Genomic DNA, 20,384 nt, shown 5'->3' on the forward strand with positions numbered 1-20,384 from the left:
CCAAAACTTTTGGCCACAACTGAACATTTTACACATAATATACTAAGGGGATGTTGCCTTCTCCTTATTAGTTGAGAGAAGAGCCACAAAAACATATCATAAATCCCACTCCCAGCTCATCCAAGATCTGTAACAATTTTCTGACTTGCTGTAGGCAGTGTAGGCACTAGGCAGATAATGTGTCCTGTATCACTGTTCTAGGACCAGTCCTCAACCCTCCAAACCCAAACCATTAGATGATAGAAACAGATCTAGCCCCCAAACAAGCATATCCACGCATCCTCTCTCTGTCACCATGGAGCTGGGTGCCTCTGCTCCTAACTCCTAAGCTGTTATGCCGCCTGCGATTCTGAAATCCTGCTTAGAGGCAGAAAGACGCTGCTCAATTCAGCAGGCTTTATGTGGCGGTGCTATGCCTCGCCATGTGGCACGGTGCTCAGGGTTTTAGATGTGATGGCCTGGTGACTGTGCTGCTGCTGCTGTCTGTGTGTGTGTGTGTGTGTGTGTGTGTGTGTGTGTGTGTGTGTGTGTGTGTGTGTGTGTGTGTGTGTGTGTGTGTGTGTGTGTGTGTGTGTGTGTGTGTGTGTGTGTGTGTGTGTAGCAGAGTCGTGACCGGATGTGGCACCGTGCAGCAGTGTGCTGGGTCACATCACAGCAGGGACTCTCTCTCTGCCCAGGAAGAGACAGAGAGGAGGAGTAATGCCATACAGTCTACAAGCTGGAGACAGAGGAGAGAAGAGGACTGCTAAACCTACAGATGTATGATCTTTACTTGAGCCAGTTTTCTCCAGCGGAAGCAACAGGAAATGTGAATTATTATGTGATTTCTAATTAATGGAGATTTTTGTAGGGGTTGATACGTTTTTCATAAAGGGAAAATCAAGTCTGAAATTTCAAAGTGGAAATTACAAACTTCAGAAGCCTTTTTAAACCTCAAATACACTACACGTTTTACATTTTTTGCATTGCAGGGTGATCAAATTAAGATCCTACATCTGTAGCTTCAGGGGGATCTCTTTGCCCAGGGAGAGACAGAGAGGAAGACTGATGCCGTATACTGTAACACTTCCAGCTGTCTCCTGGAGATACAGAGGAGACAGAGAGGGGAGGGCTGCTAAACCTCCAGCCTAGTACAGCCCTGATGAGGTGTTAAGTAAGGACATGTTTTTGTTTACTAATACTATAAGCCTTTGAGAGTTGTGAGAGAGCGTATTGAGAGTGTGTGTGAAGTGTGTTCTTTAAGAGATCACAGAGTGTTGAGTGTCGAGTTAAAAGTCGTCCTGTGATTTCTGTGTTCGAATAATAATCTACAACGGGTGTGTGTGTAAGGGCGGTGGTGGGACGCATGAGAAGGGGCTTGATGGGAGGGATCAGGGATGAGTTTGTCTTTGAGGGAGAGATGACAGACAGACACACAACACGCGTGAAGCATTAAGATGACACGGACAGGCAGAGAGGAAAACGTGCATGAAACAAGTCTTAGATCATGCTCAACAATCCCCTGTATATTGCTGCAAGCCATTTGGACCTGCATGCCACTCTATTTACGTGATATGCATATGACGTTGTTTGACCTGTATGCATAAACATGTGAACACTTCATGATATGCATCCTTGCAAGTATGCACATGTACGTTTAAGAATTTCCTCAGCCCAGTTTGTATTCAAATTATGAATCAATACAGTTATTGATTAGTTATCTTTATCGGATCACTTTGAGAAATTCTGCTTATATTTATTTACTTTCAGAAGGTATGGAGGGCTTCCGGAGGCAACATTGACTAAAGGGAACAAATGGCTTTGATTGAGAAATAAATAGAAATGAAAACACTAGATAATCAAAACCTGAAAGCTCAGATTCTTTGAGCTAATTGACACCACAGGGACACACACAGACGGTAAGGTGGAGGTTGTTGGTCAAACCACAGAAAAGGTGGATCGGGGTAAAAACCGAGAAAGAGGAAGATAGAAGAAGAGACGATAGGAAGGAAGAATGGCGTTACGTAGAGGAACCATGCGCGGTTCACCTTGGATCTGTCTAAAGGCAGCGGCCAGCACTGTGGGCCGAGAGGAGACCGAGCGATCCCACTCAGGGCTGAACAAGGGGTGATCATAGTATTCCTCGTCAGAGTGGTAGGGGTCATCCTCGGGCACAGACACAGAGATGGAGGGGGCGAGGAACTTGCACCTCTCCCGAGAATTTTGGAAGCGGCGGAGAGGGCAGGCCTCCTTCTCCTCATCCCCTACATCTACAAACAACAGAAGAACGTACTGCAGGGGAAATTTGGACAAACACACGGAGAAACACGCTGGGAGAGAGGGAGGGAGGGCGAGGGAGGGAGAGGCACACACAGAGAGAAACACGCTTTGAGAGAGGGAGGGAGGGGGAGGGAGATGCACACACACACAGAGAAACACGCTGGGAGAGAGGGAGGGAGGGGGAGGGAGGGAGAGGCACACACACACACAGAGAAACATGCTGGGAGAGAGGGAGGGAGGGGGGAGGGAGAGGCACACACATAGAGAGAAACACGCTGGGAGAGAGGGAGGGAGGGGGAGGGAGGGAGATGTACACACACACAGAGAAACACACTGGGAGAGCGGGAGGGAGGGGGGAGGGAGGGAGAGGCACACACACACAGAGAAACACGCTGGGGGAGAGGGAGGGAGAGGGAAGGGAGGGAGAGGCACACACACACACAGAAACACGCTGGGAGAGAGGGAGGGGGAGGGAGGGAGAGGCACACACACAGAAACAGACCGGGAGGGAGGGAGGATAGAGGGATGTAGTGTTGGGGGGAGAGAGAGAGAGAGAGAGAGAGAGAGAGAGACAGAGAGAGACAGAGACAGAAACAGAGACAGAGAGACAGAGAGAGAGGCAACAAGACAAAGACACAAGGACAGTGACCAGCAACTGAAAGTGAGTTTGGAGCCTGCCACTTGAAGAGAAGATGGGCGGACCACACAGTCAGAACAATGTGACAGAGACAGCAATGTAAAGCGATGTAACAATGAAACCCATTGAAAGCTAGTGTTAATGAACCGACTGCTGCAGTGCTGATAGACAGTGTATCCAGCGGAGGGCTGCTAGTGGGCCACTACATGCTTGCTGGGTGTTTGGTAACCGCCCCTAATACAGTAGCACAGTGGTGCCAAGGTGTTCTCTTATAAGGGAGATGGCTATGATTCATTATATAGGAAGAGAGGAAGCTATGTTGATAACAAGTCAAGTCAACTACCAATAACCAGTCTGTCTGAGCATGGCTGGATCCTCCCACAAAATCTGTCATAGGTCACATGTCCACTGCAGTCAGAGTAAACTAGACAAACACAGACAACAGGCCAGGCTCAATCAGAAACAAACCAGGAAGACAAAGAAGCATGGTCCAACAACAAGGAAAAACCAACATAAAGACATGCTTAAACACAGGACAGAAGAGTAAAGACAAAGACACATAAGTGGAAACAAAAGAGGTTAGGAGGGCAAACAGGCTACCAGAGGTATATCTGCAAAGACAGTAGGAGTGGATGATCAAAGTTAGAGGGGAAGAAGGATGCCAGTGGGGGGTGAGGAGGGGCAAGTTCATGCGAAGGTCATGCACTGGCATTCCAAGATGCATGGTCAGGGAAGGGGGGAAGATAAAGGAGTATGGGCTTGTGGATGTAGTGATTGAGGTAAAGAAGTGATGAAGGTGAGATGATTTCTAATTCTGTGGGAAAACGAAGATGAGGAGGAGGGAGAAGACTTCTGTTTACTTCCACAGAAAGAGAATGAATGTCTAAGATACACTTCCTGGGTTTCTGTGTAACAACATGATCCAGGTAGGGAGCCTCTGTGATTGGTTCACCCAAAGGTGACACATACTGCATCTTCCAAGGCAGCAGCAATGGGGTTCCAAGGGTCTCAGCACAGTCAAATACAACACATACAGTCTTGATGATAACATATCATTCACTCACATTCTCTCTCTCTTTCTCTCTCTCTTCCTCTTTCTCTCTCTCTCTCCATTTCTCTCTCTCTCTCTTCCTCTTTCTCTCTCTCTTTCTCTCTCTCTCTCCATTTCTCTCTCTCTCTCTCTCTCCCTCCCTCCCTCCCTCCCTCCCTCCCTCCCTCCCTCCCTCTGGACCTTACCTTGCTCCCGGGGTCTGAAGCAGTGCTCAGCAGCAGGTGAGGGAGGAGGAGAGGGGGGCAGGTTTGCCGTGTCTTCAACTACAGAAAGGCAAACAGATGGGGACAGACAAACATGGACAGATGATAATTTATCGGGAGTGAAATTTGAAAACAGCTAACTAATAGACCACCCTTTGTGTGTCTGTTGAGATAGTAGATGATTAAGCCTGGAGATGAGAGGATGAAATGAATTAGTCTTTCTGCTCTCTCTCTCTTTCTCTCTCTCTCTCTACCTGTCTCTCATGTTAATCCTTTAAAGCTCCTTTGACAGTCTCTGTGAACAGTAGAGATGTGAATTAATACTACAATGGCTGTTTTTCACTGAGTAATTCCTCCAGTGAGGATTCTCTGGTGGAAATTTCATGAAATGCGAGGTATTTTCAAGAAGCTGCATTTATATTATCAACTGTAATAGTGAATTAGCTAATAGTGGTAATACAAATTCATTACTGTAATACAAATAGGCTTACAACAGACAGCCTCTGTTGGCTCTGTTGTAGCCTCTACAGTATATCCCCATTTTGATGTGTATCTGTCAGCTCCACACGCCATAGATGTAGTATGAGGTAGATTTGCTGACAGACAGAGTCCTCACTGCTGGTTAGTATAAACTCAGCAAAAAAAGAAATGTCCCTTTTTCAGGACCCTGTCTTCCAAAGATAATTCGTAAAAATCAAAATAATCATTGTAAAAGGTTTAAACAATGTTTCCCATGCTTGTTCAATGAACCATAAACAATTAATGAACATGCACCTGTGGAACGGTCGTTAAGACACTAACAGCTTACAGACGGTAGGCAATTAAGGTCACAGTTAAGAAAACTTAGGACACTAAAGAGGCCTTTCTACCGACTCTGAAAAACACCAAAAGAAAGATGCCCAGCGTCCCTGCTCATCTGCGTGAACGTGCCTTAGGCATGCTGCAAGGAGGCATGAGGACTGCAGATGTGGCCAGGGCAATACATTGCAATGTCCGAACTGTGAGATGCTTAAGACAGCGCTACAGGGAGACAGGACGGACAGCTGATCGTCCTCGCAGTGGCAGACCACGTGTAACAACACCTGCACAGGATCGATTCATCCGAACATCACACCTGCGGGAAGGTACAGGATGGCAACAACAACTGCCTGAGTTAAACCAGGAACGCACAGTCCCTCCATCAGTGCTCGGGCTGTCCGCAATCGGCTGTGAAAGGCTGGACTGAGGGCTTGTAGGCCTGTTGTAAGGCAGGTCCTCACCAGACATCACCAGCAACAACATCGCCGATGGGCACAAACCCACCGTCGCTGGACCAGACAGGACTAGCAAAAAGTGCTCTTCACTGACGAGTTGCGGTTATGTCTCAACAGGGGTGATGGTCGGATTCATGTTCATCGTCGAAGGAATGAGCGTTACACTGAGGCCTGCACTCTGGAGCGGGATCGATTTGGAGGTGGAGGGTTTGTCATGGTCTGGGGCAGTGTGTCACAGCATAATCGGACTGAGCTTGTTGTCATTGCAGGCAATCTCAACGCTGTGTGTTACAGGGAAGACATCCTCCTCCCTCATGTGGTACCCTTCCTGCAGGATCATCCTGACATGACCCTCCAGCATGACAATGCCACCAGCCATACTGCTCGTTCTGTGCGTGATTTCCTGCAAGACAGGAATGTCAGTGTTTTGCCATGGCCAGCGAAGAGCCCGGATCTCAATCCCATTCAGCACGTCTGGAACCTGTTGGATCGAAGAATGAGGCCTAGGACCATTCCCCCCAGAAATGTCTGGCAGGTGCCTTGGTGGAAGAGTGGGGTAACATCTCACAGCAAGAACTGGCAAGTCTGGTGCAGTCCATGAGGAGGAGATGCACTGCAGTATTTAAAGCAGCTGGTGGCCACACCAGATACTGACTGTTACTTTTGATTTTGAACCCCCTTTGTTCAGGGACACATTATTCCATTTCTGTTAGTAACATGTCTATGGAACTTGTTCAGTGTATGTCTCAGTTGTTGAATCTTGTTGTTCATACAAATATTTACACATGTTAAGTTTGCTGAAAATAAACGCAGTTGACAGTGAGAGGATGTTTATTTTTTTGCTGAGTTTAGATGTGCTGACAGAGAGACGTCCCATCAGGGGATAGAGAGGCTCAGGTGTGTGCACAGACCCTATTTATTACAGCAACAACACACTCACTCATTGCAAAGCAAGCTAGTTACAGAGCCTCCCAAAGACATGACTGACCTTTGGAAAAGAGGAAATGCTATCAGCTGATCGTTAATGTTGATGATTGATGTAAATCTTCTCGTTAGCTAGTTAGTTTTTATGATTGTGATTTAACTTCAATGCTCTTAAGTAATGACTTCATAATATAGCCTAATATTCATGATCTTCTAACTCGTGATATATGGCTGTCTGGCTAGTGGCTTGTGTGGGTTTTTTAGTATAGGGAGGTTAGCTAGAATCTAGATGATAGGTGAGAATTGTCTGTTAATTGAATGATTAGAATATTCCGCCCTGAAACATATAACTGTATGGAATTGTCTGAGCTTGGTGTCGACCTGACTAGAGATTTGGGAGAGAATCGTCTCAAGGACAAGGTCACTATCTCTGTCGGCTGGGTAGTGAGACAGACAGTGTGTGCGTAGCAGGACATGTGTGTGCGTCTGTTTGTGTGCATGTGTGGGTATGTGGGTATGTGTGTATGTGAGTCTGTGTGTGTGTGTGTGTGTGTGCGTATGGCTGTGTGAATGTGTGGGCGTGAGAAGTCAGTATAAAATGAATTGTTTTGTATTCTTGACTTTAGAACGTACTCCCCTTTAGAACAAATTATTTGGAAATCAGGAGGTGCTGGAACAAAAAGTGGGCGTGATAGGGTGGTGACCTGGGGAGCTCTGATGCTCCGGAACACATGAGGAAAAAGAAATACACCTTTATAATAGCACATTGCATGCATAGCCTATCAGTACACCTCCATATAGTGGCATAGAGTAGTGAAGTAGAGGTGCTTGCAAGTTGCACACACAGGGAACATTCTTAGTAGCCTAGTGTCCTGGAAATAGGTGGCCTTTTATAAATGCATTTAATACATCATTTTTTATGACTGGAGACTTTGGCAGAAACTTTTTTCATAGGCCTACCTCACAAATGATCGAAAAGACAGGCTACTTTCACACAGACAAACTGAGATCAATAAAAACAACCTAGTCTTGATCCATCAACAGCCTAGGCCTAGGTGAATGGAGACAAACATGTTGTAATATACTATAAGGAGGAAATTATAGTCCTAACAAAGCTTTCCAGTTTCACGTCCATGCCAAAAGCCTATCTCTCTCTTGTTTTAAGGATTGGCGTTCCGTCAACGGGACAGTTGTAAATCATGCAGCGTGTTATGTCAAGATCGCTGATTTTAGAGAAACAACAAATGTCGGTACATAGAGGTGTCTTATATCAGCTGAAAGCTTAAATTCCTGTTAATATAACTGCAGTGTCCAATTTACAGTAGCCTTTACCGCGAAAAAATGGCATGTTTGAGGAGAGCTCTTAACAACAAAAAACTTTTTTTCACCGCAATAGGTAAGATAAATTCACCTCTGAAGGTGAAATGTGTACTCACATTCTGAAATCTTGCTCTGATTTATCATCCAAAGGATCCCAGAGATAACATGAAGTGTCGGTTTCATATCCTAAAAAGGTTCCTATAGCATGCACTATCAATTTTGTATTTCCACTCAGACAATTTGCAAAGTAAGGAATCTGTGAAAATCTCACCTTAAACGTTGTTTCAACGAGTCAAATCACAATTGTATGTATTCCTGAGAGATCTTAGAAGGTAACAATACTTCACTATCACTATCATGAGGGGTGTAGTATATCCTATAGGACACCATATTTGGTCAGAGAACAAAGCCTTCATGGCACGCCAATGACGTGGGCGGTCATCACTTGATCAACTGTATCTTTGTCAATTAAGCACCAATCGGTGCTTAACAAAGCTAGCTATATAGCCAATGAGCTGGGCTTTACAGAAACCATGTATATGACGTAAAATGTAGCTACTAACCTTGTGCGACAGTAAGCCTTTTCATTTTGGACCAAAATTATAAGAATATTCAGAGTTATGAAGTTATGAAAACTGGTTGTTTTGCAAACGTTGAACTTATAATATGGCTACTAATACTTGGAAAGGTAAATCAAAGTCCAAGTATACAGATTTGACGATATTCTTGCAGAAAAATGTAATATGAATGCGAATGTCTCCTTCACGATTTGCCCAAATGTACCTGGGGACTTCACACTAAAAGTATTGTAGTTCACTCATACTTGAAGTTATCCATCTGAAACTTTGCACATACACTGCTGCCACCTTGTGGACACTATTGGAATTACAACCACCGTGATGGCTAGAACTGTGACCTTTCTCATGCATTTCAAAGATGGTGGTATAAAAATACAGATTGTTTTTTCTTTGTATTTTCTTCTAGCAGATCTATTGTGTTATATTCTCCTACATTCAATTCACATTTACACAAACTTTTAAGTGTTTCCTTTCAAATGGTAACAAGAATATGCATATCCTTGTTTCAGGGCCTGAGCTACAGGCAGTTAGATTCATTACACAGGGGCACCTTGTGCTGTGGACAATAAAAGGCCACACAAAAATGTGCAGTTTTGTCACACAACACAATGTCACAGATGTCTCAAGTTTTGAGGGAGTGTGCATTTGGCATGCTGACTGCAGAAAAGTCTACCGGAGCTGTTGCCAGATAATTAAATGTTCATTTATCTACCATAAGCCGCCTCCAATGACATTTTAGAGAATTTGGCAGTATGTCCAACTGGCTTCACAACGGCAGACCACGTATAATCATGCCAGCCCAGGACTGCCACATCTGGCTTCTTCACCCTCGGGATTGTTTGAGACCAGCCACCCGGAGAGCTGATGAAACTGAGGAGTATTTCTGTCTGTAATAAAGCCCTTTTTGGGGAAAAACAAATTCTGATTGATCAGCACCTGGCTCCCCAGTGGGTGGGCCTGGCTCCCAAGTGGGTGGGCCTATGCCTTCTCAGGCCGTCATGGCTGCGCCCCTGCCCAGTCATGTGATATCTATAGACTAGGGCCTAATGATTTTGTTTCAATTGACATATTTCCTCATATAACTACAACTCGTTAATATCTTTGAAATTGTTTCATGTTGCGCTTATATTTATGTTCAGTATAGTTTGTAAAACAATATTCACTCAATAGGCCTCTTTGGGAGTTGATAGGATAATTAGCAGTTGACAGGGTATAAATAGGTTCACGGTAGGAAAATGGTTACGGTCAGCTAAAATCTAAAAAATAACTATAACTTTAGCAAATGTATTTTTACATATCAGGGGTGCTGCAGAACCTCCAGCACCCTTCTCAGGGCTATGATTCGATATAAGAAATAACTGATGAAATGCTGCTGTGCTTCAGCCAACCAGAGCGAATATCGATGATGATGTAAATCAAGCATTAATCAAATGTTATGCTGCTGTGGCAGTACTGTTTATATTTAAACTAGGTATCTCGCTACACAAACTCAACCGGTGACTTCATCAAGACCTGCATGTTTGGATACCGGGCGCACGCAATCTCCCAACTGGGCAGACTGGGAAAAAGGCACATCCGGGCGCATGTGAGCACCGTACAGGGCAGACCAACTGACGGTAGGGTGATGAACTTGACGTCACAATGACTTTGGGGCAGTCAGTTCAGAACAACAATGACTAAACTGTATAAAAATGTTTTAAATATATATACCACCACCCAAAAGGGCACTTGGCGAGTGGGAAAGCAAAGGGGCAGGTGCTCAGGCAGACCCCTATCTGTGCAGGTACATGTTGAGGGTCAATGTTGCTAAGTGGACTCCAGATAGCTGATCTGGGATCTGTTCTGCTTTGCTCTGGGTTTACTCCCCCACCACTACCACCATGTTAGATCTTCTCTGACAGCTGTCCGGTCCAAGCACTGCTCTCTAACCCCTACGCACGCACACGCACACACACACACGCACGCACACACACGCACGCACGCACACACACGCACACCCACCAACAGCACCATTTTAGTCCATTGACATCAGCCTAAAGGACTTCTATGTCACTTTCAGAATAGCTATGCTCCCTCTGGAGGGGTGGGCTGGGACATGTCCTGTGTGTGTGTGTGTGTGTGTGTGTGTGTGTGTGTGTGTGTGTGTGTGTGTGTGTGTGTGTGTGTGTGTGTGTGTGTGTGTACCTGACTGCAGTCTTGTCTCCTGTTCTCCCTTCAGTACTGCCACTGCTTCTGCTGTCACCTCTTGCACGATTCGTGCAGAAACTTGCTCTGTGGGACACACACACATAGACACACACACACACAGTTAGACACACAGGCACCCACAGTCATCAGTGATGTCTAGACCAATTTTATCTTGCTAATCATAGCGTGTCAAGGAAATATTTACTTATGGTCAGTACTTATTGATTGATAATTAATTTAATGATTGCTTTCTGTCTATCTAAGGCTGAATGTTTAATATGCAGAGAACTGTGGTGAGAAAAAAAAATCTAAATTGAAATATGAAATAGGCTATCTATACTTGTAGAATTGGCAGCATTCTAACTGCAGGCATCACCATGGAAACACTGGTTCAGACAGGAAGCAGCCAAACCTACTGGCCAATCAGAAATGGCTCTGGGCATGGGCATGTGATTGGCTGAACTTTGAGTCAACAACAGTGTGGGATGCCCAGGGTTATACTCACTAGGAAGCAACGGAAGCATGTTTTTCGTCGCAAAATGTTTACTATGGTGTGCACTAATGAACATGACCCGGATACCCTCCACTGGTCACAAACAATTTCATCTAGATGATACCTTTACCCATTAGACATAGGTTTACAGTACAATCATTAAAATAGCATAAAGAAGATGTCAAGTAATTGTAAAACTGATTTATATGTATGTGTGTGTGTGTGAGAGAGTGTGCTTGTGTGTGTGTGTGTGTACTTGTGTGTGTGTGTGTGTGTATGTAGGGTTTGTGTATATATGTTGTAATGTAAACCTTGGTGAGCCATACATCCATGATTCCTGTGCATATGGACTCCAATATATACTGTAGATCCATACCACATCCTTTATTTTACACTCATGAGTTTTACTGTCATAATATATAGTTTTTGAGAATGTCAGTCTCCTAAACCGTGTAATTGACATGGCAACAGTGTATTTCAGTGGGATTAGTTAGTTGGCGGTGGAAAGCTTTTGTTGTCACGACGTGGAGCTGTTTCAGGACCATTTCCCACCCACCAGACATGCACACACACATGCACACACACATGCACAAACACACACACATACATAACGGGAACACTCACCCACTCAAATGAGCCTGCTTTCTGTGGTTCCATTTTATAGAGAAAATGACTGTCATACACACATGGACAAATACATACCATTTCCAAACCCAACTGTCATTACAGTCAGTTTAATCCATTAATAAACAGAAGCTATTTGAGAAAAGGTAAAAACCTGAGCGAGATTGTTTTAATGACTTCAGTAGGATTTATACCTGCCAAGTATTTGAAAAATATAACAGAACAGTCAATGCTGAAAATCCAGGAGCATCAATCACCAGCCTACCAGATACTGGTCAACGTTCTCAGATCTCCACCCTGAGATCACATCATGAAACTGTGTTTCATGTCATGAATCTCAGTCCCTCCCAGCCCAGTGATGTTGTGCCTGATGCATTGATGTAGCTCAAACGAGCTGAACAGGAGAGTCAAAAGATGGACAGGGAGGAGAAGAAAAAGAAGAGATGATTTCACCACAGAGCCACTGAGACAGTATTAACAGATTCCTCCAAATCAAATCAAATTGTATTGGTCCAGCCTTCACCTCTTTGATCTGGGTCAGATTGCCTTAGCAGATCAACCACAAAGCATGACATTCCAACAAACACAGTCCAGGGCTGCGTCTCAAACGGCAACCTATTGTCTATGTTGTACTTCTTTTAACCAGAGCCTTATGGGCCATTTTCAGTGTCCGCATAGAAGCAAAGCAAATTGCCATCGTCAGCAGTTCTATGCCCTTTCTAGTCATTCTCTTACTTTGTCTCTATCCTGATTCCTGACACCATAACGTCATTCTATTCTAGAGCCCATAGCTTGGCGATGATGAACTCCCTCCCTCCAAACAGACAGATATGCGCCCTCCAAACAGACAGACATGCCCTCACCTAGACAGATACCCACTCCCTCCCTCCCCACTCCCTCCTCATAGAATGGGCAGTGATGTGTCCTGCATCCAGATCAAATTCTGCCTCAAAGGCACACAACGACACATGCTCACACACACCTCCAACACACATGCACACACACACCTCCAACACACATGCACACACACACCTCCAACACACGCACACACACAGCATCACCAGGTCGTTGGGTTCATTCCAGTGAAACAGCAGTTTACTAGCTGACAGACACAAACCACACACACACACACACACACACACACACACACACACAAACACACACACATACATACGTTAGTCTTCCGGGAACACTCACCCACACATTAATAAAAAAATAAAAAAAACATGAACAAATAAAAACAAGGCACATTATATGTCAATAAAACCCCAGTATAAAAGAGAAGAACAGTTATATTCTAATCCAAAGCCACAACTACAGTCCCCCCAGGCATGCAGACAATGCTGTACTGAGCTACACTACCAGGACAGAAAAATGTTTTTTTATTACCTGTACTGGTCAGACCAGACTAGACCAGTAGAGCAAAGCGAAAACAGACTCCCCTTGAGTAGAGACCTGAGGCAGCCACAGAGTCAGACACACTGCCAAACGCAGGATTGCACCTCACCGCAGGGTGGAGAGGGGAGAAAGAGAGAGAGAGAGAGAGAGAGAGGGAGGGCAGAGAGAGAGAGCGAGAGAGAGAGAGAGACAGCCGGCGAGATACCACCGCCAAAGCTCTGTGTGAAGGGAACAGAGCTGTTGCCACAGCAACACACAGCCTAAGTGGTCTGGGCCCGGTCTAATTCTGAGCTTTGGTCGCTCTGTTCCCATCCTCAGTCCCTCCCCTCATCTCCCCTCTCTCTCAATGTCTGAGAGCTCAGCTGTCACACCCATCCCCAACATGATGCTGCCAAAGGTACTGACTGACTAACTGACTGTACCCCTGTACATGGTGAAGCTCAAGAACACCATGACAACTGTGTCCTCCACAACTACCTCAACAGAAAACCATGACAACTGTGTCCTCCACAACCACTTGAAAATAAAACCAAAACCACCCCAACAGACAAGAGTCAAAACAACAGAGTCAAACATCAGTTAACAACATCCTAAAGCCCAATACACAGATAACGTTGGTGGTTACTAACAGTATAGTTAATATTGAAATGACATTACAGTTTGTGTTGAAGTGTTATACAGATGTGAAAGTCTGTAAATGTTCACAGCATACTACATTGGATGACTAGCAATGTGACAGGTATTCAAACTACACATCTCACTTATCCAGTGGACACAGCAGGCCTCCTAACTTTACATTTCAGTTCCATGCTTTAGTTCTTTGAAGCCATGGACAAATCTTTGTTGCTCAAGGACATTACACGTCTCTTCTCAACGCAATCACCCTAGTTCAACCCATCAGCTGTTGCAGCATGCAGTACCAACCTAGCGTCTGTCTGCCCAACCTAGCGTCCGTCCGCCCCCCTCCCAAATAGGTCCAGCTCTAGGCCCCCTGCCACGCGTCTGTACTCCCATCCTGGCCTCCCTGCCCTGGCCTGACCTCCCTACTCCCTCAGACAGGCACAAAACTGAGGTGGATCACTCTGTATGATATTGGCAGTGGTCCAGGGCCCATATTCACAAAACCTCTCAGGGCAGGAGAGCTGGTATAGGATCAGCTTTACCTTTTAGATCATAATAAATACGATTCCATGGACAGGGAGGACCTGATCTTAGATCAGCACTTGTACTCTGAGAGGCTTTGTGACTATGAGTTCAGGTCCTAACTGACACTATCAAACACAGATGATTGGCACTGCTCTATGGTTCAAGTTCCAGTGCCTTTAATGTGTCTTGGTGATAATGAAGGAAAAGGAAAACTGCTGGTGTTAGATATAGTCATTATGAAAGACCAGAGAGGAGCAGGTTGTTCTGTCTTCTAAAATGCTGACAGACAGGGAACAATGCTGCCCGCTGCCTTCCTTAACAAGCAGCATGAGAGAAGCTGTAAGATGCTAAAACAACATCAGAAGTGAGATGCTAAAACAACATCAGAAGTGAGATGCTAAAACAACATCAGAAGTGAGATGCTAAAACAACATCAGAAGTGAGATGTTAATTAGCCAATGTCTTTCCTCTCATCAGCACTCACTGACATAGTGTTTTGCACGTTCATGGATCTTAGTGATCCAAGATGGGTTCGCAGTGCAGACGCTGTTTGTCGTTCTCCCCGTGTAAATGTATTTTTTGAATCTTTTTTTGTATGTATTTCAATATATTTTCAATCTCTTTTTCAATTTTGAATTTTTAAAATTAAATATACCTTCCGGCAACCCGCCTCACTTAGCTAGCTCTCCCAATCAACACCTGTGATTGCTTTATGCCTCGCTTTATGTCTCTCTCTAATGTCAATATGCCTTGTATACTGTTGTTTAGGAGAGTTATCATTGTTTAAGTTTACTGCGAAGCCCCTAGTCCCACTCAACATGCCTCAGATACCTCTTTTGTTCCACCTCCCACACCCCCGCTACATATTCGTCGCCAGACCCACTGGCACCAGGTAATCTACAGGTCACTGCTAGGTAAAGCCTCGCCTTATCTCAGCTCACTGGTCACCATAGCAGCACCCACCCGTAGCACGCGCTCCAGCAGGTATATCTCACTGGTCATCCCCAAAGCCAACACCTGCTTTGGCCGCCTTTCCTTCCAGTTCTCTGCTGCCAATGACTGGAACGAATTGCAAAAATCGCTGAAGTTGGAGACTGTATTCCATGTGTAACTCTGTGTTGTTGTTTGTGTCGCACTGCAGTTGTAAATGAGAACTTGTTCTCAACTGGCCTACCTGGTTAAATAAAGGTGAAATATATGTATATTTTTAACATAATACATAACACAGCAAAGTGTCATTGTGTCATGCAGTGTTCTGTAATGGTTGGGTGGAGCTGGATTATGTGTTTGCATAAGTAAAAGGATTAAAATCTCTGTGAAAAAAATGTACATTTACAGTACATACATCATATTCTTTATATGCCGAACACTTACCTGAAGACCATAGAAGGCACTTGGCATTTAGACAACACATAATAGTACAACGGCTTCAGTGACCTCGCTAAAAGTCAACGTCTTTGAAAGACAGTTGTAATAATACGTTCCATCGCTACAGAGTGTGGGAATTAAATGTCAACAAAATTGTAAATGGACATAGATTAACAGATGCTCTAGGAAATGTTTGAAACAGACTAATGGAGCACTGGCCACACTATCCAGGCTAGATACTAATGGAGCTCATCCCACAGGGTACAGTGTACTTGTGGTGATAAAACAGAAGATACTCTTTGGCTGACTTCCTTACTGCTTCTTCTTGACCAATAGTATGGCAAGACTGGTCTTCAATAGTGCATGGTATTCAATCTAACAGGCTAGGTGACTGATGCTGTCTAAATGAATAATAGACATGAAAGGTCTGGTCCTGGCAACATACTGCAGTTAAAATAGAGGTACAGGAGGTTAATACGACTCCTGGCAGAGTTGTTGAATGGGTTTCGGTTCTGTAAATGGTGGAAAGTGGAGGTAGTAGGTAGTGGTAGGTTCTGTGTGTCAGCAGAAATATAAATGTAAAGGCAGAAAGATTGCAGGAACAATAGACAAAACAATAGAGCTTTGGCAAACTAAATTGTAGAGGAGCTGCTGCCATGGCAACAAGAGGAGGGAACGGAGTGGGGTATAGTCAGTGTGTGTGGAGAGGGGTGTGTGTGTTTGTGTGTGTGTCTCGCTCTGGGAAAACAGAGATTTTCACCCTTAATTGCCACAGTAATAATGGATAATGAATCTACTAAGGGTGCTTCAATGTTCACTGTTCCTCCCACACAGTGAGAGGTAGGGGCCCGCTTAGTGCCTGCTGGACCCACACACGCACACACTCAGAAAGACCAACCAAACAGAATGACCAACCCCTGTGTGTGCGTGTGTGTGCGTGTGTATGTGTGTGTGTGTATGTGTGCGTGTGTATTCTAATTGACAGGTACTACTCGACCACATTGTATACACACACACAGTTTTGACAATACTGGTCAATACAGATGAAGTATGTGGGTATAATACAGTAGTTATAAAAGCTCTGTCCCTGAGTCTCTAATATCAGGTGTCCTTACCAGCCGTAACTGCATGGTCTCCATTGAAGCAGTTCTCTCTGGAGGTGTAGGAGGGGGGTGCTGCTCCATGGGCCGTCCCTGGCTGGCACGCCCTGTATGAGGGGGGGTAGCCGTTAGCCCCGTGGGCTGGGGGGGAAGAGGGGTCCTGTGCCCCTGACGTGTCCCAATGGGGGTGGCTGTCCTCAGGTTGGCGACTGTCTGCCATGATGGGGGTCAGTGGTGGCCAGGGAGGTCTTTCCTTATGGCTGGGAGAAGAAGGAGCGTATTACTTTATTTTCTATTGTCACTGTACAGAGAGATGAATCTTTCTGCTTTTTCTCCAACCCCCTTGAGACACACACCCACAGAGGGGTTGGAGCACAGGGTGAGCTGCAGTGTGAGTATATGGTCATGTCATGGCAAATAATAGTGGTGGCATAATGGCTACTAACACTAGAATCGCCACAGACGTTTTTTTAGGTGTTATGGCACAATGGCTATTAACAGTTTGGCAGGGAGAAGAGACTATACAAATGTGTTCCTTAGATGGGGTATGAAAAGACACTGTGATAGCATGGTCATGTCACTGTCTTTATAATAATGGTGGCACATAATGGCTATAAACACTTTGGTAGGGAAACAGAAGGTATTGATGGGGTGGAGGAAAACCAAAGGACATCATTCAAATTCAAAACACTGTTTCGCCTCGGGTCACGAATCACCCCCCACATCTATAGACAGACTGGAGTGCTGGTTTATGGACATCAGATCACAGGGCAGCTCTCTCTCACTCTCTTTCTCCCTCTCTCTCTCTCTCTCTCTCTCTCTCTCTCTCTCTCTCCACACTCTCATTCTCAGGGCTGTGATTGAGTTACACAGACACTGAAGGTCTCGGCTGCTGCTGCCTGCCTTGGTGTCATCCTGTTCTGATTCACAGATAGCTGCACCACTGACATGAAATAGAGCCTCAGCACTCTCTGAGAAATCAATAGGACTTTATGGAACTGCTGTCAACCATAGCACCTCCGTACAACCCAGTGAAATATATATGACCCACATACACACACATGCGGCATGCACACAGACATACACACAAGAAATTGTAATTTGTCAATAGGAGTATAAAGCAGCATGCAATATTGTGAACCAATCACAGGGAGGAAATAGATATGTTCACAGTAAATCTGTTGTAGGGGTCAAAGGACAGAGGATAATGCCCTCCTGCTCATTCAATGAGTGTGTGTGTGCCCAAGAGTACAGCCAGCTCTCTGAGCTCAGAGCACAGCAGCCTCATCGACACGGTGCCCCACTGAGAGTAAGATCGCCCACGGGCAACAAGGGATAAAAAATCTAATAAACAGCAACAGAGAGGATATCGATTCAGCCAATCACAGGCCAGGAGCTTGGTGGGCAAAGCAAAGCACTAGATAATGGAACCAAAGACCGATGCCTTGTTTCAGTACGGTGCTTACAGCTTACAGTATACAACACAGCCAGCCCCACAGTGCCATTTAGTCCAACCACTGCTATTCCATCGACAGAATAGTAGTGACTGACTCCAGAACAGACCAGCCTGGGTAAGCATCAAAATGATATATCTGTTGGCGTAAAGATGGCAAAATGGCAGCTCTGCTTCTAGCTCCTAAGCAACTTTGCAGGATTTTGTTTTTTGTTTTTTTGTGTTATTACATACAGCCGGAAATAAACTTTGGATATAGGAGCAGCGGTAACACACCAGCATTAAGACCAGGAATACGACTTTCCCGAATTGGATCCTTTGTTCATACAGTACCCCCCAGGGCAATTTAACTTATTTCAGAGGCTGCTCCAAAACACTGCCGGCGGAGAAGGAGAAGAGGTAATCGGAGTGGACTTCTAGTTCGACACAGGAGGCGTGCACACCATCCACCGCTTCTGAGTATATTACTCACTAATGTTCAGTCTCTAGATAATAAAGTAGCAGAGCTCAGGGCGAGGATCTCCTTCCAGAAAGACATCAGGGATTGTAACATATTCTGTTACATGAAAACATGGCTCTCTCGGGATATACTGTCCCCGTCCATACAGCCAGCTGGGTTCTCAGTACAATGCACAGACAGGAATAAAGAAGAAAGAAGGGGATGTATGTTTCATGATTAACTCCTCATGGTGTGATTGTGATAACATACAGAAACTCAAGTGCTTTTGTTCACCTGAACTAGAATACCTCACAATCAAATGCCGACCGTAGTACCTTAAAATAAAATGATCTTCGGTTATAGTCACAGCCGTGCATATTCTCCCTCAAGCCGATACCTTGATGGCCCTCAAAGAACTACACTGGACTTTATGAAAACTGGAAACCACATATCCTAAGGCTGGATTTATTGAATCAAAGCAATTTTGAGCAAAATGCTACCAAAGTTCTAACTACACATTGACTGTAGTCCTCGCTCTGTAAAAACATTGGACCACTGCTACTCAACTTTCGAAATGCCTACAAGGCCCTCCCCCGCCATCCCTTCGGCAAATCTGATCAAGACTCCATTCTGCGGCATCTTCCTATAGGCAGAAATTCAAACAGGAAGTACCCGTGCTAAGGTCTATTCAACGCTGGTCTGACCAATCGGAATCCATGCTTTAAGATTGTTTTGATCACACGGACTGGGAAATGTTCCATGTAGCCTCTGAGAATAACATTGAAGAATACACGGATGTGGTGACTGAGTTCATTAAGAAGTGTATAGGAGATGTTGTACCCACTGTGACTATTAAAATCTACCCAAACCAGAAACCGTGGACAAATGGCAGCATTCACACAAAACTGAAAGCACGAACCACTGCATTTAACCATGGCAAGATGACTGAGAATATGGCTGGATACAAACAGTGTAGTTATTCCCGCCGTAAGGCAATCAAACTGGCAAAACGTCAGTACAGAGACAGAGTGGAGTCGCAATTCAACGGCTCAGACACGAGACGGAAGTGGCAGGATCTACAGACAATCACAGATTACAAAGGGAAAACCAGCCACGTTGCGGACACCGAAGTCTTGCTTCCGGACAAGCTAAACACCTTCTTCGCCCACTTTGAGGAAAACCCAGTGCCACCGATGCGGCCCGCTACCAAGGACTGTGGGCTCTCCTTCTCCTTGGATGACCTGAGTAATATATTTAAGCGTGTTAACCCTCGCAAGGCTGCCGACCCAGACAGCATCCCTAGCCGCGTCCTCAGAGCATGTGCAGACCAGCTGGCTGGAGTGTTTACAGATATATTCAATCTCTCGATACCCAGTCTGCTGTCCCCACCCCTCAAGATGTCCAACATTGTTCCTGTACCCAAGAAAGCAAAGGTAACTGAACTAAATTACTCTCACCCCGTAGCACTCACTTCTGTCATCATGAAGTGCTTTGAGAGGTTAGTTAAGGATCATATCACCTCTACCTTACCTGACACCCTAGACCCACATCAATTTGCTTACTGCCCCAATAGATCTACAAACAATGCAATCGACATCTCACTGCACACTGCCCTATCCCTTCTGGAAAAGAGGAGTACCTATGAAAGAATGCTGTTAATTGACTACAGCTCAGCATTCAACACCATAGCACCATCCAAGCTCATCATTAAGCTCGGGGCCCTGGGTCTGAACCCTGCCCTGTGCAACTGGCTCTTGGACTTCCTGACAGGCCGCCCCCAGGTGGTGAAGGTATGAAACAACACCTCAGGGGTGTGTGCTCAGCCCCCTCCTGTACTCCCTGTTCAACAGTGACTGGGTGGCCACGCACGCCTCCAACTTAATCAACAAGTTTGTAGAAGACATAACAGTAGTAGGCCTGATTACCAACAATGACGAGACAGCCTACTGGG

General features: G+C 45.1%; 1 protein-coding gene across 12 annotated transcripts in view; it reads right to left on the reverse strand.

Annotated features, from left to right (window-relative positions):
- map2 (microtubule-associated protein 2) overlaps positions 1 to 20,384 on the reverse strand; it is a 123,901-nt gene that overhangs the window by 37,433 nt on the left and 66,084 nt on the right. For 8 of the 12 annotated variants that reach the window (XM_036974804.1, XM_036974800.1, XM_036974801.1 and 5 more), the window contains exons 4-7: positions 16,557 to 16,801; positions 10,410 to 10,496; positions 4,133 to 4,210; positions 2,028 to 2,249 (exon numbers count right to left, since the gene is read on the reverse strand). In XM_036974804.1, coding sequence (XP_036830699.1) covers positions 2,028 to 2,249; positions 4,133 to 4,210; positions 10,410 to 10,496; positions 16,557 to 16,761 — 592 coding nt within the window. In that variant the 5' untranslated portion in view covers positions 16,762 to 16,801. Of the gene's footprint in view, positions 1 to 2,027; positions 2,250 to 4,132; positions 4,211 to 10,409; positions 10,497 to 12,918; positions 13,049 to 16,556; positions 16,802 to 20,384 lie in introns of those variants that run through there. The other 4 variants (XM_036974805.1, XM_036974803.1, XM_036974807.1 and 1 more) reach the window with 2 other exon arrangements.

The sequence above is a fragment of the Oncorhynchus mykiss genome, chromosome 3 (assembly GCF_013265735.2).
Source record: "Oncorhynchus mykiss isolate Arlee chromosome 3, USDA_OmykA_1.1, whole genome shotgun sequence".
NCBI lineage: Eukaryota > Metazoa > Chordata > Actinopteri > Salmoniformes > Salmonidae > Oncorhynchus > Oncorhynchus mykiss.